A 22442-nucleotide genomic window follows, 5' to 3' on the forward strand; every position below is an offset into this window, starting at 1 on the left:
GGGAATTACAGACGTGCACCATGAGGCGGTCACTAAATTCTATATTGTCAGTCTTGCAGCCTAGTCCCGGCGGTCCGAGTAAGCAGCCAGTCAGTCTTAGTTTAGACTCTTTTAAGACTTAGAACCTCTGCTATTAATTCGTCCGAGGCCGTGTGTAGCGCAAAGGCCACTGGGAATTGTAGTCATTTAGCGCATTCTTTGGTGCTTCCGGGAAGTGACGCCCCCCCCCAACCTTTTCCTCTTCCGGCGTCGTGCCTGTCTCGCCTGCTCAGTGGGACTCGGCAGCTCAGCTGGTTCGTGTCTCTTGGGCCTCGTGCTCCGTGGAGGGCAAGGGGGAGGCCGTGCAGGCGGGAACGGGGGTCCGGGTCGGGAGATGGTAGCCGCGGTTGCCCCCAAACCCTGACGCCGCGGGTTTTCTCAGGTTCCGGCCGCGAGCGCCTCAGCCCTTCAGCGCCGTCGCCATGTCGCGATTCTTCACCACCGGCTCGGACAGTGAGTCGGAGTCGTCCCTGTCCGGGGAGGAGCTGGTCACCAAACCCGTCTCCGGGAACTACGGCAAACAGTGAGCTGGGGGCGCGGAGGGGACGGGTTTGGCGGGCTGCGGGGGCTCGGGTGGGCGAGCGGAGCCATGGGCTGGGCGCGTCTGAGAAAGGAGCTCCCGCTGCGAGCTTTGGGAGCCCTCGGCGTCCTCGGTACCGAGGAGGAGGAGAGGTTTCCCGTTGCTTAGTATTGCATCAGCTCTTAAGGCCTCCAAGTCTGCAGCCTCCTAACTCCTGCCCACATTCTGTCTCTCGCATCCCTTCCCGCCCCTGTCTGTGGCGCACTGGCCTTCGAAAACTCCCTGTATCGTAAATCTTCCCACCAAGCTTAGTCGTTATGATTTGTACTCATGGAGGGAAATCCTCAGTGCTTGGTTAGTTTGGCCCTGAAATCCTGTCGTTTGGCTCTGCGTGCCAAATGCTAAACACTGCTGTGTTCATCTTTATTTACTGTCTTTTTCTCCATCTCTGCAAATTAAAGCTTTTTGAACTTTGAAACAGTTCTTAAAAACAACATTGTTTTTGCTGTGTGCCTGAAGGGTTTTAAGAGATACTTACCTCCACAGAGACTTGTAGAGAATTGTAGATGAATATCCAGACATATCCACGTGACTGCGTTAGCATAACACTGTCCAAAGTGAAAAACTATCACTTGTCCCATATTAAAAAAAAGAGTCGTCAGGAAAAGTTAATACCATGGAAAGAAAAGAATAGAGACACTGTTGCTGAGTGCTATGACCCATTATTAAAAAATATATAAGCAAAGAGGGTGTTAGAATTCACTAAAACTAGTGGTCTCTCCTATTTTGGAAAATGTTTCTTTTTAGAATCTGGCTAGGTACCAGCTCCTTGGAGCTTTTCCCATTTGTTAGAGTTAGGGGGCCTTTTGTCTGCTGCTTTCTTGGGTACTTGTAGCCATATGTGCCATTAGACAGTTAGTTGTCTCATACAGTCCATAAGCACTTCTGTTACTTGTTCTTGGGGACATTCTTGTAGATACTGTCAGGGTTTGACAAGAGACCTCACTTAGAGTTGGAGCTGTTTAAGATGGGTATGAAGAAAAAGGGTCAGAGAAGAAGATGGTATGCATGCCTCAGTCCTCATCTGGTAAGAGAAATGACACTAGCTAAGACTGAAGGGTAATGGTCTCTGTTCCTTTCATACAGGCCTTTGTTACTGAGCGAGGATGAGGAGGATACAAAGAGAGTTGTCCGAAGCGCCAAGGACAAGAGGTGAGGCCATAGTAGGTTAGGGGTTAGGGGAGTGATGGTATTGCTTCCTCCATGATAGACACAGCCAATCTGGTATTGAACCTATCCAGGTTTGAGGAACTGACCAACCTCATACGAACCATCCGTAATGCCATGAAGATTCGAGATGTCACCAAGTGTCTTGAAGAGTTTGAGCTCCTGGGAAAGGCCTATGGGAAAGCCAAGAGTATTGTGGATAAGGAAGGTGTCCCCCGATTCTACATCCGAATACTGGCTGACCTGGAGGACTATCTTAATGAGGTGTGACTCTGAGCATGCAGAGGGCTGTGGGCCTGGCTGTGCTGCTGGCCTGCTGCCAGGGCTCTCCTTGGGGCTCTTTGCCTTCTTACCTACAGTGGTGCTTAGAACATAGAACATGAGATAAAGAAAGGAGAGAAACTTATTTTTGGACAAAAGCTTGACTATTTTTATTGGGGTTTGGCTGTTTTTTGTTGTTCTTGGTTTTTTTTTTTTTTTTTTTTTTTTCTTCAGGACAGGGATTTTCTGTGTAGTCTTGGCCATCCTGGAGACCAGGCTGGCCTTGTACTCAGAGATCTGCCCACCCCTGCCTCCCTGCCTCTTTCTCCCTAGTCCTGGCTTGGAGTGTAGGTCAGCTGTAGGCTGCTTGCCTCCATTGAGTCCCAAGTGTGCTTAGTTAACAGTCTTGGTTAATAGTGGTACAGATGGTGTCTGGATAGCAAGATCCTGGGAGGGTAGGGGATTTTAAAGCCTGCATTTTGAAAATGCCACTTAGTCTCAGGTCCCTATTCTTCCTTTTACCCCTGGTAGCTTTGGGAAGATAAAGAAGGAAAGAAGAAGATGAATAAAAACAATGCCAAGGCTCTGAGTACCTTGCGCCAGAAGATCCGGAAATACAACCGAGATTTCGAGTCACACATCACCAACTACAAGCAGGTGAGTCGGCCGGAGGCTAAGGTTTGAACCAGGAGGAGTTTGATCCTGTGACAAAACTCCAGAGCATGGGTAGATGACACATGGCTAAGGAGAGAACCATAACAAACTGACAGGGGTTCAGAAGGAGGAGGCTTGTATGTGGCAGACGTTTTGTTCTTTTGTTGTTGATGGGTTGGAGGTAGTCACTGTAGCTCTGACTACCGAAACTCACTGTGTAGACCAGGCTGGCCTTGAACTCCCAATGATCTCCTACCTCTGCCTCCTGAGTGGTGGGATTCAAGGCACGGGCCACCATCCTTGGCTTATGGTAGGCATCTTAGTTCTCTGATTTTCCTCAATGCAGAACCCTGAGCAGTCTGCAGATGAAGATGCAGAAAAGAATGAGGAAGACTCAGAAGGTGAGAGAAGACCTTTATTGAAGATAGTTGGAAGGCCCAGTGCCATGCCATGGGTTCTCTTGATCTCATTTCTGTTTTCAGTCTTGGCCTTAAGTGTCTAGCTTTTTTTCCTCCCACTTCCTTTCCTACCAGGCTCTTCAGATGAGGATGAGGACGAGGATGGAGTCAATAATACGACTTTCTTGAAGAAGAAACAAGAATCTTCTGGGGAGAGTCGGAAGTTCCACAAAAAGATGGAAGTAAGCGATTCCAGGTGTATCCTGGGTGATCTCCTCTCAGGATGTTTAGGTCTTGGGAAGAAGAAATGTAATCTTATGGTGCCCTTGGGTTCAGAGAGTGTGTTGTGTTAGACACTAGGTGAACTGGGATCCAACTGCCAGGCTCCCCGCTGTGCTGGGGAGCTGTGGGGACTCCCCTGGGTGATTTGTAATCCAGAGTTACGTGCCTTGCCTTCCTCCGGATCCTCTCTTCCCTCGCAGGATGATGATGAGGACTCTGAAGATTCTGAAGACGAAGAATGGGACACCAGCTCCACATCTTCTGATTCAGACTCTGAGGAAGAAGAAGGAAAACAAACTGTTCTGGCCTCAAAGTTCCTTAAAAAGTAAGGAGGTAATGGGTTTGGAGGCTACACGGGAGGGTGGGAAGGCCAATCATCCGGAACACTGGTGCCCTTCGCTTTCACAGGGGCTTCAGGTTGAAGCCCCTGCTCCCCTTTCACAGCAGGATTTTAGAATCAAGTACCAGATTGCAAAGCTAGTGTGGCTTGAAGGCTCCAGAGTTCAAATATTTAACCATACGCTCAGTAAAAATCTCACTGTGGCATCTACGGTTATGTGGTAGTCAGCAAGCCATGCCTTTCAGTCTTTAGGTTCTTGCATCTGAAATGGACAGGGGCATTACCACCCAGGAGAGCTGTGCCAGGTAGCGTAGGGAACCGGTCCAGTTCAGGACTGGCATGTGGAGGGCACTCAGTGATAGCTGCTATTGTGTTTGCCCTTCCTGATAATCTGCTTCTTGGTGCATGGTACGTGCAGTGCAGCAAGCCTTTGTAAACTTCACTGCAGTGGTCAGAGGTTGCTCTGTGACCAGTCTTAGCTGGTGGGGTTAGGGAAGATAGGCGTGGGAGAGCTCAACGAGAAAGGACAATGCCTTTAAACGAATACACTGCATGGTTGGTGCTCATTGGGATGCTCTGCTGGTTTTAGAAGTTTGAATTGCATTGCTACAGGGAACAGTAAATTCCTCGACATTAGAAAGGGCTAGATATAAGCTAAAGAGCGTTGGTAGGCATTTTGTTCAGAAACATTTTTCATCACGTGCTTCAGAGAGACAAGACTGATCAGAGTTTGCTCAAACATCGTCTGCTATGTCTCTTTGGAGGGTTTACAGACTTTTTTTTTTTTTTTGGTTTTTGGTTTTTGGAGACAGGGTTTCTTTGTATAGTCCTGACTGTCCTGGAACTCACTTTGTAGACCAGGCTGGCCTCAAACTCAGAAATCCACCTGCCTCTGCCTCCTGAGTGCTGGGGTTAAAGGCGTGCGCCACCACGCCCGGCTGGGTTTACAGACTTTTACTACTGAGAAGTTTTACAGAAATAGACATATTTAATGTTCTTCAACTTTTTTTTAAAAAAAAAAGACTTATTTATTTTATATATGTAAGTATACTGTTGCTGTCTTCAGACACACGAGAAGAGGGCATCAGATTCCATTACAGATGGTTGTGAGCCACCATTGGTTGCTGGGAATTGAACTCACCACCTCTGGCAGAGCAGTCAGTGCTCTTAACCACTGAGCCATCTCTCCAGCTCTATCTTTAACTTTGAAGTTTACTAATTGTATTATTTTGTTTCCATACATGGCTTTGCACCACATTTGTGCCATGTCCCTGCAAGACAAATGGTGGTTTTGGACTCCCTGAGACTACAATTCCAGACTGTTGTGAACCACCGTGTGGGTGCTGGGGTTTAAACTTAATCACTAAGCCATCTCTTCAGCCCCTCAAAATTTTATTTGTGTGTGTGTGTGTGTGTGTGTGTGTGGAAGTGGAAGTCATGGGGTATATTTTGGGTGGTACTCCTAAGGAGCCATCCAACTTGGTAAATTTTTTGTTTATTTTTGAGACAGAATCTCACTGTACAATTCAAGGTACCCTGGAACTCATAAAGATCTGTCTGTATCTGCCTCCTAAGTGCTGTGATTGAAGGCTAACAGTGTGTGGTACCATGCCTAACCTTGCCTTATTTTTTAAGATAGGGTTCTTCCACTGTCCTGTAGCTTACTGAGTGTTTAGGCTGCCTGGGCTGTGAGCTCCAGGATCCTGTGTCTCAGAGACCTGAGATTACAAGCAGATGCTACCACACCTGGCTTTTTTGTGCATGGGGCAGGGACACGGATTTATAATATATTATTTCCCCCTTTCTTTCCTTCCAAACCCTCAGGTGTCATTCTTGTTCTCTTTTACATTCTTATCTTTTGCCCATTAATTGTAACAGGTATGGGGGTGGGGGTGGGGGGTGTCTGTGCTTGTTTGTGTTAGGAATCAAACCCAGATCTTATTTACATAACAAGCGTGTTACTGAATTTTTTCTATTTCTCCAACCCTCAAAAAGTAAGTAAAAATTAGAGAAGAATTCCGTGTAGGACATCATAAACATGATCTTTCAGTCATGTGCAATTATGTCTTTGAGGTTTTTTTCTTTGTTGTGTTTTTAACATAAAATTTACCACTTTCAGCATTATTATGTATTTATTTTGCTATTAATTACATTTTCATGATTGTTCAACCATCACCCTGTCTCCAGAACTTGCTCTCTATTTTTCTCCCCCACCCCCTTTGGGTTTCAAGACAGGGTTTTGGTGTGAGACTAGGCTGGCCTTGAATTCAGAGATGTGCGTACCTCTGGGGTGCACCACCACTGCCTGCCCTTCATCTCTGTTTTTCATCTGGCAAGTTTACTTATACCTTTTTGTAGTTATTAATGTATTTGGGCTTGTTACTGTTTGTTTATGTGTTGTGTTTTCTGTTTGGCCTTGTTTTGGTTTGTTGGGGCAGGGTCAGCTGTATACAGGTTGGCCTTGAACCCTTGAAATGCTTTCACCTTCCATACCTGGATTATAGGGATGTTTCTCCACGCTTGACTCTTGACATCTTTGAAGTTTTTAATAGCTTTGCTCGGGTATAATTGTATGTGTGTGTATATAAACGTTCAGGGAGGGGTTGTTTGTATCTCTCTGAGTTCAAGGTCAGCCTATCCATAAAACAAGCCAGAAGGGCTGGAACGTTCACTCGCTGGTTCAGGGCACTTGTTGCTATTGAAGAGGACCTAGCTTCAATTCTCAGCACCCACATAATTGCTCGCACCCGTATGTAATGCCAGTCCCAGGAGGGTCTGATGCCCTTATCCTGACTTCAGCAAGTAGTAGGCATGCATATGATGTACAAACACGTGTGGAGGCAAGACATTTAGATACATAAAATAACTTAAAGACAAAAAAAGATACTGAGTTATGATGTGTCTTAAGAAATGTCAAACCCAAGTCTTTTGACGTTGAATTCATAGAGTGAATTCTTTTTACTTTTTAAGTATGGATCACAATATCCTTAGTACTAAAACTTGAATGCTAGAAAAACAAAGTTGATTGGAAGCACTGATGATAAGTAGTAGCTCAAGCTCCTTTAATCTCAAACGTGAGCATGGTGTATCGGCTCTGTGGACCAAAAGAAGTCAACTTACTGAGGATAATTGGCCTATTTGCAAATGTGAAATGTGAGTTTGGGCCTAGGGATGTAGCTCAGTTGATTGAATGCTCGCCTAGCATGCATGAGGTCCTGGGTTTGATCTCTAAGCTCTGTGTGAATTAAGTGTTGGTGGTACATGTCTGTAACCCCAGCATTTGGGAAGAGGAAGCCTCAAAGGTGAGGAAAGGGCTTGTTCATTTTCTCCCTCATCTCCTGTCAGGGCACCCACCACAGAGGAGGACAAAAAAGCAGCTGAAAAGAAACGGGAAGACAAAGCCAAGAAGAAGCACGACAGGAAGTCTAAGCGCCTGGATGAGGAAGAGGAGGACAATGAGGGTGGGGAGTGGGAACGGGTCCGAGGCGGCGTTCCACTTGTTAAGGTGAGCATGGTAAAGGGGTTGGTGTAGAGGTGCCCACCTGGTTGGAGTGGGAGGAGCCTAAAGCAAGAACAGGTTCCTGTTGACATTGTGTAACATGAAATGTTTTTAACCAGGAGAAGCCAAAAATGTTTGCCAAGGGAACTGAGATCACTCATGCTGTTGTCATCAAGAAACTGAATGAGATTCTACAGGTCAGAGGCAAGAAGGGAACAGACCGGTAAGATGTGCACACTTGGGGCATTGCTACTTTTTATAGTTTGAAAGCTTTCTTTACAGCACAGTTAAACATTGATGTGCGTGGACATCGCTCTATTTAGAGAGAATATCATCTGTGCTTGTATACTGGGGACCTACCTGTCTATTTCCTATTGCAATCTGTTACCATATGTCTGTGGTTCTTAGGTAACCAGATAGGATGGACAGAATGAAGAAGACATTTTATAAATAGCACGTAAAGATGGCTAGCATTACTATTGTTTCTGTTGGGAGTTTAAAAGAGAAGCAAGGATTGTGGGTGTAGTTTAGTTGGTAGAGTGCTTGCCTAACATACATGAAACCCTGGGTTTGAGTCCTGGCATCACATAAAACCAGGTGTGGTGGTACACAGCTGTAATCTCAGCACTCGGGTGGTGAAGGTAAGAGAATCAAAAGTTGCAGGGCCTCCTTAGCTGCATAACATGCTCAAGGCCTGCCTAGAGCACATGGAACATTGTCTCAAGGGAAAACATAAATAAGAAACACATGCCGGGCGTGGTGGCGCATGCCTTTAATCCTAGCGCTTGGGAGGAAGAGGCAGGCAGATTTCTTGAGTTTGAGGCCAGCCTGGTCTACAAAGTGAGTTCCAGGACAGCCAGGGCTATACAGAGAAACCCTGTCTCGAAAAGCCAAAACAAAACAGAAACACATATGCAGATAGTAAAGACATGTGGAGTCGGCTTCTTTGCTGGTCTTAAGAGGGTATCCTGCGTAACGGTGAGACTGGCTGGTTTACCTCCAAAGCCTTACGCAGTTCTGTGTCTCTCCAGTGCCACTCAGATTGAATTGCTCCAGCTGCTGGTTCAGATTGCTGCTGAAAACAACCTGGGGGTGGGCGTCATTGTCAAGATCAAGTTCAATATCATTGCCTCTCTCTATGATTACAACCCTAACCTGGCCACGTACATGAAGGTGAGAACAGCAGCAGAGTACTGGGTTGAATTGGGGGTGGTCAGGAGGAGGTACCTACTGTTTGAAGGCCTGCCTGAGGCCTACAGCAGCCTTGTGTATTGAAGGCCTGTGATTTTTGGTGAAAAGGTTCTTTAGAAACGTCACTTACTACATACCTCTAACTTTGTCATTTCATCCCTCGACAGCCAGAGATGTGGCAGATGTGCCTAGACTGCATCAATGAACTGATGGATACGTTGGTTGCGCACTCCAACATCTTTGTTGGAGAGAACATTTTGGAAGAGAGTGAGAACTTACACAATTTTGATCAGGTAAAGAGAGGGATTGGCAGGCTGACTGGGAAGGTGGTAGAGACAGGAGTTGAGATTAGGATACAAACCTGGATTAACTGTTCCTTCTTTGCATAATTCTTTAGCCACTGCGTGTACGAGGCTGCATCCTAACTCTGGTGGAGCGAATGGATGAAGAATTTACCAAAATAATGCAAAATACTGATCCTCACTCCCAAGGTAAGCTTAAGCAAGTGGGGACTTTGGTGACAGGGAAAGTACTGGAGATAATACTATTAACATTATATAAAGTCAGGCAAGTGCTAGAGTTACAGGCTCTGTTGGTATTTCAGATACTTCCCTAAGCAGTGAGATGGTAAGCTTGTGGAAGAGGATGCTGGTTTTAGGGTATAAGTGAAGAGGGGAAACCAAAATGGTTGGATTGCTGGAGATGGAAGGTTGGGGAAGGCAGTACTCATGTTTGAGATGAGGATGGGTGTCCTCCTTCCCAGAGTACGTGGAGCACCTGAAGGATGAGGCACAAGTGTGTGCCATCATTGAGCGAGTGCAGCGCTACCTGGAGGAGAAAGGTACCACTGAGGAGATCTGCCAGATCTACTTAAGGCGCATCCTGCACACGTACTACAAGTTTGACTACAAGGCCCATCAGCGACAGCTTACACCTCCTGAAGGATCCTCAAAGGTGAGATTACTTGGTAATCATGAGGAGCAAGAGAAGTGTGAATTTATCCTCCTTATCTATTAGGCCTTGATGATAAGTCTTCTACCCCCAGGGGCCTTTTGAAGTAGAAGGGGGCAGGGTCCGAGGGGTTGCAGTGAGATTGGAAAGAGCCTCTTGTAGTCTTTGCTGGGTAGCCATTACTAACAACTTCCCATTCCTCTAGTCTGAGCAAGACCAGGCAGAAAATGAGGGTGAGGACTCAGCTGTGCTAATGGAAAGACTGTGCAAATACATCTACGCCAAGGACCGTACAGATCGGATCCGTACCTGTGCCATCCTCTGCCATATCTACCATCATGCGCTCCACTCCCGCTGGTATCAGGCCCGTGACCTCATGCTCATGAGCCACCTACAGGACAACATTCAGCACGCAGACCCGCCAGTGCAGGTAGGTGGGTGGGTGGAGGAGACAGCTGGCCTCCATTAGGTAAATGGACTCAACAAGAATTAGCACATGGTTAGCTAGTGTGGATCCAGACAGGTTTGGGTCTTTTCCAACCTCTGTTTGTTTTCTTGCTTGCTTTTTGTTTATTTTCCTAACTACCTAGGATTGGGTTCATAACATTAGGAGCTGATCTTACTTTTCTTTTTTTTTTTTTTTTTTTTGAGACAGGGTTTCTCTGTGTAGCTCTGGCTGTCCTGGCACTCACTTTGTAGACCAGGCTGGCCTCGAACTCAGAAATCCGCCTGCCTCTGCCTCCCGAGTGCTGGGATTAAAGGCGTGCACCACCACGCCCGGCTTTTTTTTTTTTTTTTTTTTTTTTTTTTTTTTTTTGAGATCTTACTTTTCTAAAAAGATAAAAAGGATCTTTGAAGTAGTTGTTAAATTAGGAGGAAAGGGGTCCTAGATAACTGGGCTGTATTGGGATATACTAGAGCAAAATTAGCAGGATTCATGACAGTAGGAGAGCCAGCAACATCTTGAGGACCTTTTTATATATAGAGAAAAAACACAAAAAGCTTTATCTGAGGTGTAGATCCCTCTCATGTATATTTAAGACAAGTGGCAATTTATATTTGATGAACCTGTCTAATATGGTGATGAGGGGTGCGTGTGCCATGGCACACATGTAGAGGTTGGAAGACAATCTGTGTGTCCTCACCTACGTTGCTTGATGGAAAGAGAGTGCTCTGTTATTTGCTGACCTATGGCTTCCCTGGAGTCTCCTGTCTCCCATCTTGTAGTAGCAGTGTGATTATAGGTACACTCTCTGCATCAGATGTTAATGTAGTTTCTGGGGAGTTCAAACTCTGATCTTTATGCTTATATAAGTGAACTGTACCCAACTATGAAATTTCCCTAGTCCAATAGCAGTGGTTTAGGCAATACCTTCTCTTTATTCTTTTATTTCGTCAATGAAAAGCCAAGTCTCTTATCGTTTTACATTTGAGTATTTGTGTTTTAATTATGCAATTGTAGGGATTCTTTTTTTTTTTGGTTTTTCGAGACAGGGTTTCTCTGTATAGCCCTGGCTTTCCTGGAGCTCACTTTGTAGACCAGGCTGGCCTCGAACTCAGAAATCCGCCTGCCTCTGCCTCCCGAGTGCTGGGATTAAAGGCGTGCGCCACCACACCCGGCTAGTAGGGATTCTTAATATTATTTTGGATGACCACTCAGGCTTCAGATAATTATTCTAGGCTGTAGTTTGCCTCTTGTCTTAATTGTGCCTTTTTGATCAGAGTACTTTATTACTATTTAATATATTTTCTGAGTCATGTCTAAATAAACCTTTGCTTGGAATTCATGAAGATGGAGACTGGAGAGATGGTTCAATAGCAAAGAGCACTTGCTTTTCCAAAGGACCCAAATTCAGTTCTCAGCATTCATACCAGGCAGCTCATAACCATCAGTAACTCTAGTTCCAGGGAACCTTACACATCTGGCTTTAAAAGCACCTGCACTCATATGCACATATCTGTTGCGGCCTGCCCGCAGTCCACAACACGAACGGTTCAACTGAGAATGGCAGTTCGAGCTGAAAAGAGAGGAATCTAGACGGGGCGGAAGAAAGAATGGAGCTAAGACAACATTCTGATCAAAGCTCAATTTTACTATTTCCAGACACTCAGTTATAAAGGAAAGGGGAGGGAACCCAATTTCCCGCCAAGTAACTCAGGGTCCAGTAGCAGGACGAACACGTGTGTGCCTCCAGGCAGCAAAGGCAGGTTCCAGCAGTGGGCGTGGCAGGACGAATGAGCAGGTAGCTCCACCCTTGAGCAAGCAGGTTCCAGGATGGAGGAAGGGAGGCCACACATATCCACATGCAGGCACACACCTACACATAATTTAAAATAATAAAATAGGGGCTGGAAAGATGACCCATCAGTTAAGAGCACTTGTACTCTAAGCTCAACTCCCACCATAATGGTTCATAACCATGATCTGATAGCCTCTGCTGACCTCTGCTGGCACCAGGTGTGCATGTAGACATGTAGGCAAAACACACACATAAAAAAATTTTTTTAAAGTTTTGAGGCAGGGTCCCAACTATGTAGCCCTGTCTGTCCTGGAACTCACTATAGAGACCCACAGAGATCTGCCTGTCTCTGCCTTCTGGATTCTAGGATTAAAGGCATGTGCCACCAAGCCCAAGTTAAGTTTTGTTTTGTTTTTGTCTGTTTGTTTGGTCTTTCAAGATAGGGTTCTCTCTTTGTGTAGCCCTAGCTATCCTGGAACAGTCTTTGTAGACCAGACAAGCCTCAGAGATGCCTCTGCTGCCTCCGCCGCCGCCTCCTCCTCTTCCTCCTCCTCCTCTGCTTCTGCCTCTGCCTGAGTGCTTGGATTAAAGGCATGCTCCACTGCCCAACTCTGGCTTAAGTTTTTTAAAGAATAAAAATAAATAAAATTAATGAGTATTTTTCACCTTTTTTCTTTTTTGATAAGCTTTTATAGTTGTTTAATGTTTACATTCAGGTTTACACTTTACCTTGACTTAATGTTCTCATGTAGTGTGAGGGTGGAGTCAGTTCTCTTCCCTCACATTGATACTAAGTTGTGTAACATCATTTGTAGCAAATACTCTCTTGCCCTATTATTTTGCTTAGGTGGGCTTTTTGTTTGTTTTTGTTTTTGTTTTGAAAACTGCAAAAACGTATGGCTGTCAGAGTGAAGCACTTCTGAGTTCTCTGTTCTGTTCTATTGATTCTGATTTTTTTTTTTTTAAAGATTTATTTATTGATTATATGTAAGTACACTGTAGCTGTCTTCAGACACTCCAGAAGAGGGAGTCAGATCTCGTTACGGATGGTTGTGAGCCACCATGTGGTTGCTGGGATTTGATCTCCGTACCTTTGGAAGAGCAGTCGGGTGCTCTTACCCACTGAGCCATCTCACCAGCCCCCTTGATTCTGATTTTTATCTAGCATTGTACCAGTCCAACAGTCAGTGTGTGTGTGTGTGTGTGTGTGTCTGTCTGTCTGTCTGTCTGTCTGAGAGTCAGAGATTGCCTGATTGATAGTGATGAAGTGCCCACCACCACTCCTGGCTTTTGATCTCTTACAGCCCAGCCTGGAACTTTTGCCAGTTCTCCTGTCCTATGCCTGGATTCATGTTCCTCTTAAACACACAGATTATTATTGTGGTTGTGTATGAGCACATACATGAGGAAGTCAGAAGACAGCTTTCAAGAGTTGGTTCTGTATTTTTACCACGTGGGTCATGGGGATAAAACTCAAGTCATCAGGGTTGGTGGCAATGCCTGTCCATTCTGAGCACTCTCTGTGGCTAGTATTTATTTTCTCTCCACCCCATTTGCTAAGGCTTTTTTCTTCTGACTTCAAACTTGCTGTGTAGCCGAGAATGACCTTGAACTTTTGACCTAAGTTCTGGGATTGTGGTCACACACGACTGTGCTATTTGATGTGATGCTGGGAATCAGACCCAGGACCTTGTACATATTAGTCAAGCGCTGTTTTTTTAAATAATTTTTTAAATTATGTCTGTGTGTATGTTTGTCTGTAGGCATGTGTGCACTAAGTTCATGTGCCCACAGAAGCTAGAGGCATTGGATTTCCTGGGGCTGAATTTAGAGATGGTTGTGAGCCACCTGATGTGGGTGCTGGGAACCAAACTCAGGGCCTCTGCAAGAGTACTGTGTGCTCTTAGCCACTGAGTCATTTCTCCAGCCCTGGTAGTATGGTTTTTTGTTCTTGATGTTGTTGTTGTTTTATATTCTCGATCTCTAGTATTTTTATTACTGTATAAAGTTATACAATACATAGCATTTATATGAAATTATAGTGTATACTAAATAGTATATGTAATAAACTTAGTCTTGGCCTGTGTGTCCCGGAGGTTGGTGATAGAAAACTTGCCAGTATGGCACTGCATAGCAAAACTCTGACTCAAATGAGAAACCTTGATCTCTGCCTCCCAGTTTTCTTCTGTTCACAATCTTGTGTGTCTTAATTAGTGGCAAATCTGCACATTCTTCATCTAATTAGCCCAGAAATCCCAGTGCTGGGTTTGGCAGTGCTGGTTCTTTTCATTCCGGGTCACTCAGACCCACCTGCCTCTGCCTCCTGAGGGCTAAGGTGTGCCACCTTGCCTGGCCCATGCCTGGGTCCTCTCTTTCATGTTACGTCTGATTCTCAGCCATTTTTCTTTGTAGTCTATGTCTAGTCACTTCTTACTATACCATCCTCTCCCTCTTCCTAAGAGAACATCAACCCATCACCTTCCTCCGGATCTTGCCTTTGTGTGTGTGTGTGTGTGTGTGTGTGTTGAGACAGCGCTTCTCTGGGTAGTCTTTCTTGGCTGTCCTGCAACTCACTCTGTATATCAGACTGACCTGGAACTCAGAGATCCACTGCCTCTGCCTCTGAGTACTGGGCCCTCGCTCTGTTTTTGCTTCATGTCCCTTTGTCTTTCTGTGCATTTCTTACTATGATAGCCAGAGTAAGGTTTTAGTATCTACTTGTGTGTGCCTACTTCCTGGTTTATGGTAAGGTCTTTGACCAGTCTCAGCTACATCACTGTCTTTCTTTCTTCAAGTATACTTAGGTTATTCATCTGAACCACCCCATGTCTAGTCACTTGTGGACCTTATCCCGATTTATCTATATGACTTTAGTTCTTAGCTATTCTTCATAATGAAGCCTTTACCAAGCTTCTTATCACCATACATACATAATACATACATACTTTCCAAATTTTCCCCTCATTTTTTTCTCCATTCCCGTAGTAATTTTTTAAAAAGATTTATTTATTATTATTCATAAGTACACTGTAGCTGTCTTCAAACACACCAGAAGAGGGCATCAGATCTCATTACAGGTAGTTGTGAGCCACCATGTAGTTGCTGGGATTTGAACTCAGGACCTTTGCAAGAGCAGTCGGTGCTCTTAACCACTGAGCCATCTCTCCAGCCCCTCTTGTAGTAATTTTGTTCCACACACTCCATGTCTAAAATGGAAGATAGACCTAGGTAAACAGTTTGCCTATGGCGATCACCTCTGTCCTTTGTGCTTAGATCCTGTATAACCGTACCATGGTGCAACTGGGCATCTGTGCTTTCCGCCAAGGCCTGACAAAGGATGCACACAATGCACTTCTGGATATTCAGTCAAGTGGTCGTGCCAAGGAGCTTCTAGGCCAGGGTCTGCTGCTGCGCAGCCTGCAGGAGCGCAATCAGGAACAGGAAAAGGTAGAGCGACGCCGACAGGTGCCCTTTCACCTGCACATCAACCTGGAGCTGCTGGAGTGTGTCTATCTGGTGTCGGCTATGCTCCTGGAGATCCCCTACATGGCTGCCCATGAGAGCGACGCCCGCCGCCGCATGATCAGCAAGCAGTTCCACCACCAACTGCGGGTGGGCGAGCGGCAGCCCCTGCTAGGTGAGTGTGGGCCTCTGTGGTCCTGTGCACGTCTTGGATCTTTGTTTGCCCAGAAGCATGAATCCTGATGGATTCACCACCAGCCAAGAGACAGTAGTAGCTGCTTCTTGTCCTCACACTATTCCCATCCAGAAGACCCTCTCTCTCGCCTTCTCTCTTCCCCTCCTCTACCGTGCTTTTTAAAGGCTCTCTCTCATTTGGGGGCTGAGTAGATGAGTCACTGGGAAAGGAAGTCACTGCACCTTCCTGTACAGTGAGTGCTTCCTGGGAGGACTGGAGGGAGCCAGGCTTACTCTTCACAATCACCTTCCACTCTGTTGTTTCTTTGTTGCTCTTGGCCATGCTCAAGTGCAGGTACCACTTAGTCAGTTCTTATGTGGCTTACATAGCCAGGTTTTATCTTCTGAGGAAACTTGCAGTTTCTGCATCTTTGGCCTGCCTTCCCATGGAGCTCACTTTGAGAGCTAAAGGCACAGCCGTAAGGAAGGACTTTCTGGTTCATCACAGTCCTGACTCTGTGTGATGCATAATGGAGTCAAGTGCCAGTGTCTGCGTCAGGTCTGATTATACACACTTTTAATCTTAGTGCTTGGGAAACCTAGACAGGAGGTACTCAAGTCAAGGCTCTCCTTGGCTACATAATCAGACTGCCTCAGGGAAAAAAAAGCCAGTATGTCTTCCAGCTTTGAACTCTTCTTTGTCTGACTTAGGGAGGTTCTCTTTGAGTCTCTAACCTTGTTTAAATACTTTACACTGGTTTATGTATTGTTTGTGCCCATACACTTTGATTCAGAGGACAGCTTGTAGGAATGAATTCTGACAGGTTGCCATGTATAGAACAGGTTGGTCTTGAACTCAGGGATCTGCCTCCCCAGTGCTGTGTTCAAAGGCATGTTGTCACCATGCCTGGCTAACCTTATCTTTTTTAAAGTGGTAAAGTGTGGAGCAATAGGCTATGCACAAGACAGTCTTGTCTCCAGTCGAGCTGAGGTCTTGAACCCCGGTGGGACCCAATGGGTGGTAATTTCCACCTACTTGGGACGGTAGGCGTTCGATCATGTCTCCTGGACCCCTGGCTCCTGTTGAAGATACTGCCCCCACAGCCCCCACTAGAGAGGCGTGTGGCTAGCAGTCATGTAGACAATGGCATTCTGGCTAGACTAATCCCCACAGTTACCTAGCAACAACAAGATAGCAGCCCGCTATAAGAGGGGCAGCTTGGCCCCTCCATGCTCTCTTAAGCTTTCGCTCTCTTTAAGCTTTCTTACTCTCTAGCATTTCCTCTCTCTCCCTTCTCCCATCTCTCCTCATGGCCATGGCCAGCCTCTTCCTCTCTTTTTCTACCTTCTCTCTTCCCCCCTGCCTTTCTACAAAAAAGCTCTAAAACCATAGACTGTCTCTGATCATGAAGAACCGCTGTGCTTGAATGATGGGATAGGCTTTCTCTTGATGAGCAGAGTCTAACCTCCCGCCAGGAGGCCTTCCTGCGCTGCAGCCACAGACTAGACTAAGGACTCTTGGCCTGTGTGGGAACCACCCAGTGCCCTCCTCTTCCCCTCACCTTCCTTTTCCCTCCAGGGTAGAGTGCCGCCACAGGGTCCCTATTTTGTTTTCAGCTCCTTTGCTGGATATGGGATGCCGGAGGCTGAGAGCCTGGTACCTGGGGCTGCCCCTTGTCCACTACCTGTCTTATGGGGTCAGTGGCTTAACACAGCCAAATGCCCACCTGGGGCTGCGTGGAAAGTGTTCCGGCAGTCCTCCCGCATCTGCCCGTCCAGAGCACAGGAACTCTGGTGGGACTCGGGCTCTCTCTCTCCTACTCCCCACTTCCCTTACACCCACGGCCCTGCAGTGAAGTAGGACCTGATCCTAATGCATGCTCGCCCCGGTGTCTACCATATTCATGTAAGCTACACGATCCCAAACGTGGAACTTTTGTGCTTTGTCTCTAAATGTCGGTTACATTCTGGCTTGTCCCTCAAGATGGTATTTGGGAGCCTGAGGCCCTAATTAATACATACAGCCCTGTGGTTTCATAGACGTTTTAGGTTGATCTGCCTGCTTCTGCCTCCGGAATTATGGGATTAAAGGTGTACAACACCATACCTGGCTCAAACTTTTAAATTTTGTGTGCTTGCCCATGTGTGTTTACGTGCAGCATATGGTGTGGGTGCTTGGCAAGGCCAGAATAGTGTGTCAGATTTTCCAGAACTACGGTTATAAGTGCCTGTGGATGCTGACAACTGAACCTAAGTCCCTTTCAAGAGCAGTAAGGTCTCTTCAGTTGTTACAGTCATCTGCAGCCCAGTGTGCCCACAGCAAAAAGAAGGTCTGTTGAAACTGGAGGACAGAGGGTTGTGAGCCGCCTCCTTGTAGGTACTTGAAATTGAAACCAGGTTCTCTTGAAAAGTAGCCACCACTGAACCATCTCTCCAGTCCCTAGCCTTTTTGTTGTTGTTGTGTTTGTTTGCTTTTTTTTTTTTTAAAGATTTATTTATTATATGTAAGTACACTGTAGCTGTCCTCAGACACTCCAGAAGAGGGCGCCAGATCTCGTTGTGGATGGTTGTGAGCCACCATGTGGTTGCTGGGATTTGAACTCTGGACCTTCGGAAGAGCAGTCGGGTGCTCTTACCCACTGAGCCATCTCACCAGCCCTTTTTTTTTTTTTTTTTTAAAGACTTATTTTTATTTATATAAGTACACTGTAGCTGTCTTCAGACACACCAGAGGAGGGCATTGAATCCCACATAACAGGATGGTTATGAACCACCCTGTGGTTGCTGGGAGTTGAACTCAGGACCTCTGGAATGGCAGTTTGTGCTCTTAACCACTGAGCCATCTCTCCAGTGTCTACTTGGTTTGTTTGCTTATTTTTAAGAGAGGATTTTCTGTGTAGAGGTTCTAGGATTCAGTCTGTAGATCAGGCTGGCTTTGAACTCAGAGTAATCTGCCAGCCTCTGATGGAGTTAAAGGCATGCGGCACTGTTGCTCAGTGACTTGTTTTGTTTTGTTTTGAAGGTCAAGGAACTTTAAGATAATCTAATGAAAGTCGTGGACATTTTCCTAGGAAAATGTCCATGAGAGTGTACACACAACCATTGTCAACAGTTTCAGGGGGTCCAGCAGTCCCTTGAAGTGTGCTGGTAGATTGGTTTAGTTCAGTCCAGAGTGTCTTCAGCTGTAAGTGACTTGTACAGTCCTGAGGCTGGCTACCCAGTGGAGAGCTGGGGAAGTCTCTAGTCTAGTCGTTTGCCCTTCTGGCCTCTGCTTCTCCTTAAGCAGTGATCCTGAGGGCAGGAGCCTTGAGCTTGTTTCCATCCTGCCGTATTCTCACCCTTTCAGGTCCTCCCGAGTCAATGAGGGAGCATGTGGTCGCTGCCTCCAAGGCCATGAAGATGGGCGACTGGAAGACCTGCCACAGTTTCATCATTAATGAAAAGATGAATGGGAAAGTGTGGGACCTTTTCCCTGAGGCTGACAAAGTTCGCACCATGCTAGTTCGGTGAGCAGTAAAGGAGCCATGGTGGGTGGACGAGAAACGATCTGCCAGGCTCCTTCCTTTAGGACCTCACGCTTTTTTGTCCTCTCCTCACAGGAAGATCCAGGAAGAGTCTCTGAGGACCTACCTTTTTACCTACAGCAGTGTCTATGACTCAATCAGGTAAGATGAGCTCAGAGGCACAGAGGGCCCCAGCTTTTTGAGCAGTGTTCCTAATGGCCCTGTTTCCTGCCTTTTTTCCTCAGTATGGAGACGCTATCAGATATGTTCGAGCTAGATCTACCCACTGTTCACTCCATCATCAGCAAGATGATCATTAACGAAGAATTGATGGTGAGGGCCAGGGGTGGTAGATTGAGTAGGTACAGCTACAGAGAAGCCAGTATAGTCTGACCTGACTCTCTCTCTCTCACTCCCATCAGGCTTCCCTGGACCAGCCGACACAGACAGTGGTGATGCACCGTACTGAGCCCACTGCCCAGCAGAACTTGGCTCTGCAGCTGGCTGAGAAGCTTGGCAGCCTCGTGGAGAATAATGAGCGGGTGTTTGACCATAAGCAGGGAACCTACGGTGGCTATTTCCGAGGTGAGTGAGTGGTTCTGTCACTCATTCTCCCACGGTCCTTATGCTGTTGTCCGTCTCCAGGAGCTCACTCCCAATCTTTCATATCCACCTTTTTACCTGCAGACCAAAAGGATGGCTACCGAAAAAATGAAGGCTATATGCGCCGTGGTGGCTATCGCCAGCAGCAGTCTCAGACAGCCTACTGAGCTCTCCACTTCAGTCATCCCTGAACAGACCATCTGGCCTTTTGTTCCTAACTCACCCCAGTCATTAAAGGTCTGTTGAGAATTTATATAGTCGCTTGTTGTCTGCTCGCTGCCACAGAGCTGCCTTGGACTCATTTGCCAATTATGTTCCTGAGTTTCCCCCACAGGACAGATACAAGGTTCAGATGCAGGGTGCACTGGACATGCCCCTCACTTCAAAGAGTTGCTGCTCTTTGATATCAGCAGGAAAATGGCACAACACGTCACAACACGAATATGAAGGAGGAGCTAGGCATATTGAACAGAATGTGACTGCAGATGGACAGAAGGTATAATGGGCCCAGAGTTGGGTAGGTGGTGCTTTGTCAGGCAGGAAGAATTAGTTCAGACCACTGGTATCAGATTCACTGTTAACTGGTGTAGGCCACGTAACATAATCACGAGTAAGCATTGAGAGACTGTTAGCGAGATGTCGGGGCCTCTTCTAGTGTGTCTGAAGACAGTGACAGTGGACTCACGTATGTGAAACAAATCTTAAAAAAAAAAAAAAAAAAAAAAAGCTTGGAGTTTCTAAAGATTATGGCACTCTAGGAAAATTATTTGGGGTATAAATGATAAAGGTCTAAGGATATAAAACCTCACCTGCCCTCCTCCTCTGCCCCTGCCTTCCCTGGGAAAACTGAACAAAGCAATGGCACGGGAAGCCCCGCTCCACACACAGTTCTGGAAGCCAGTACAGCCCATCTTCCTGACACGGCCAGCCCACCCGGGCTTAGCTTTTGACATACCTGGGCGCAGTCACAGCTCCTGGCTGACACATCACCCCTTGCCTAAGATCTCCAAAACCTCCCTGCCTTTGCTCCAGCATGACTTTCCTGGCCTCATTCTTTCCAACTGGTTAACCCACCCAAGTACAGCCAAATAAACTTGAAATTATTTGTTGTAGAAAATATTTAATCTCAATTCCAGGTTTCTACCCCACCCTTGATCATTCACTTCCCCAATAAAAGACACAACTTTGATATTTATAGTAAGCCTTAGTCAGCACTAGAGCCGGGCAGATATCAACCCTGCCTCTGGGCTTTAGAATCTATTTCTCCATCATTAACTCCATTCTGTGGTTTGCCATGTTCCATTTGGGCAGCTCTTAACTCCCATTGGCCAGCCCTTATGGCCATATTTTTATGACTCACCTACCCCATGGCGGCTTCCTCCTTTTTCAACCTTCTCTGCTCATGGTCTCCTCAGACCTCAAGCTTGGGAACCCAAGAACCCTGCCTGTCTCTCTTCTGCCCAGCGCTTGGCAGTAGGTATCTTTATTCACCAATCAGGGATAACTTGGGGGTTAGGAGAGGTTACATATGTCACTTGGGTATGTCACTTGGGTACAAGAAGACTTTCTTGCACGGAGGGCAACGAGGCCTTGGGGGGCCAGTATTTGGCATTATAATATAAGCAGAAGAACAAATCTCAACAGCAAATATTTGCTTTTAATCTCGTCTGATCTGACCTATGTTTATGTCGGGTGGGGAGGAGTGGTGGCACAGAGACAAAGAGGCCCAGAGAGAATACCTAAATAGTTTGGTATGAATAACTGCATTTTTTGGCATCTGGAACTTGCTTACACAGATACTCAAAGATTGTTTGTGTAAGCATAATGTTATTGTGCACTGTGTAAAGATTATCCTTATATTATTCTAGTGCTGATTTCTGTGCCCCCATATCTGGTTGCAAAACATTGCTCCCCAAATATTCTCTGATTCATTGACTAATAAAGAAGCTGATCAGCTAGTGACTGAGCAGGGGAAAGAACAGGGCTAGACTTCCTCCCAGCTATGGGAGGGGAAAAGAGAGCAAGGAAACGGGACTTGCCACAGGGAGCGTCCAGGAGAAAACACCTGGAGCCCAGAGGGCCGGACCAGTACTGAAGCAAGTATCACTGGGTTTTGACTTGGGGGTAGCCAGTTTAGCTTAGAGGATTAAAATAGAGTGATACTGTTCAGTTGTGCCCTTAAAGCTTGTTAAATTAACAATCTCGTCTCAATTACTTGGTAGCTAGCTGGGTTAAGAGGGAAGCAACAAACACTTATTAAAAAGCCATTAACATGTCACCTTAACATGGTGACTCAATTTAGTTTGGAGAACAGACTAGTTTTTGCTTGCATGGATACTGAAGGTCGTCTTGTAGTTTTCCCCTTTAAAATTATTCTCTCAACCCCCTTCTCACAGATATCTCAAATTTGCCTCATACTGTTCATCCTGCTAGCAGATAAAAATAAATCTTTAATTACAATTAGATTGAGCCTATAGTCTTTCCCTGGGGGTCACAGACTTCCTAACAGTTGAAGTCAGTGAAGCTGGGAGTGGTGGCCTGTGCCCCTATATAATTCAGGAGTAGAGGTAAGAGACAACTCAAGTTCAAGGATAGCCAGACATGGTGGCACTCAGGAGGCAGATGTGGGCAGACTTCTGTTTAAGGCCAGCCTGGTCTACACATACTGCTGGGAGATACAGTTTACTATTGCAGTGTTTGCCTAGTGTGGGAGGCCTCACGTTGCCTAGGCATGACCATTTTTATTTTTCCACATTTTATATGTTATCTTGCAAAAACTAGAGAGAGCTCTTTGATCAGAGCTTCCGCAGTTTCAGGCCATTTATCTGAGTTCTTTCCTCCCTGTCCTTGTGACCTGGATTTGCTCCAAGGGCATTCCTCCTAGGCATTATCTAGCGCCTGCAGTTGAGGCTTGTACCCAGAAGAGCTAGAGAGTATCTGGACTCAAAACTAGGTGGTTACCTCCATGGCACCTCAATTCTTTGACAAGGACACAATAAATAAAATACACTTACCTGTTTCTTTCATTTGTAAAAACAAAGAATGGTGCTTTGAATATTCTTGGCCCAATTGAGTGGCACTATTAGAAGATGTGGCCT

The 22442-nt window shown here is 46.0% G+C and overlaps 1 protein-coding gene across 1 annotated transcript; it reads left to right on the forward strand.

The window, feature by feature from the left end:
• The first annotated feature begins 202 nt into the window (after nt 1-202).
• LOC110297423 (eukaryotic translation initiation factor 3 subunit C) lies at nt 203-19597 on the forward strand. The gene is made up of 21 exons (XM_021166162.3): nt 203-293; nt 422-562; nt 1706-1771; nt 1861-2050; nt 2579-2704; nt 3048-3102; nt 3235-3341; nt 3582-3706; nt 7067-7226; nt 7340-7443; nt 8252-8393; nt 8579-8704; nt 8809-8902; nt 9175-9365; nt 9568-9792; nt 14876-15239; nt 18585-18744; nt 18838-18903; nt 18987-19074; nt 19164-19326; nt 19429-19597. The coding sequence occupies exons 2-21, from the start codon at nt 462-464 to the stop codon at nt 19509-19511; spliced, it is 2736 nt and encodes a 911-aa protein (XP_021021821.1). The 5' UTR covers nt 203-293; nt 422-461; the 3' UTR covers nt 19512-19597.
• The last annotated feature ends 2845 nt before the right edge of the window (nt 19598-22442 follow it).

The sequence above is a fragment of the Mus caroli genome, unplaced genomic scaffold (assembly GCF_978045245.1).
Source record: "Mus caroli unplaced genomic scaffold, Mus_caroli_1 scaffold_8, whole genome shotgun sequence".
Lineage (NCBI taxonomy): Eukaryota > Metazoa > Chordata > Mammalia > Rodentia > Muridae > Mus > Mus caroli.

What these genes read in the sequence shown, in the direction of transcription:
- LOC110297423 (XM_021166162.3), top strand. Translation starts at nt 462, where the DNA reads ATGTCGCGATTCTTCACCACCGGCTCGGACAGTGAGTCGGAGTCGTCC. An exon ending in AGTTCCACAAAAAGATGGAA is followed by an intron (nt 3,342 to 3,581) that starts GTAAGCGATTCC and finishes CTTCCCTCGCAG; the next exon opens with GATGATGATGAGGACTCTGA. An exon ending in GTTCGCACCATGCTAGTTCG is followed by an intron (nt 18,745 to 18,837) that starts GTGAGCAGTAAA and finishes CTCTCCTCACAG; the next exon opens with GAAGATCCAGGAAGAGTCTC.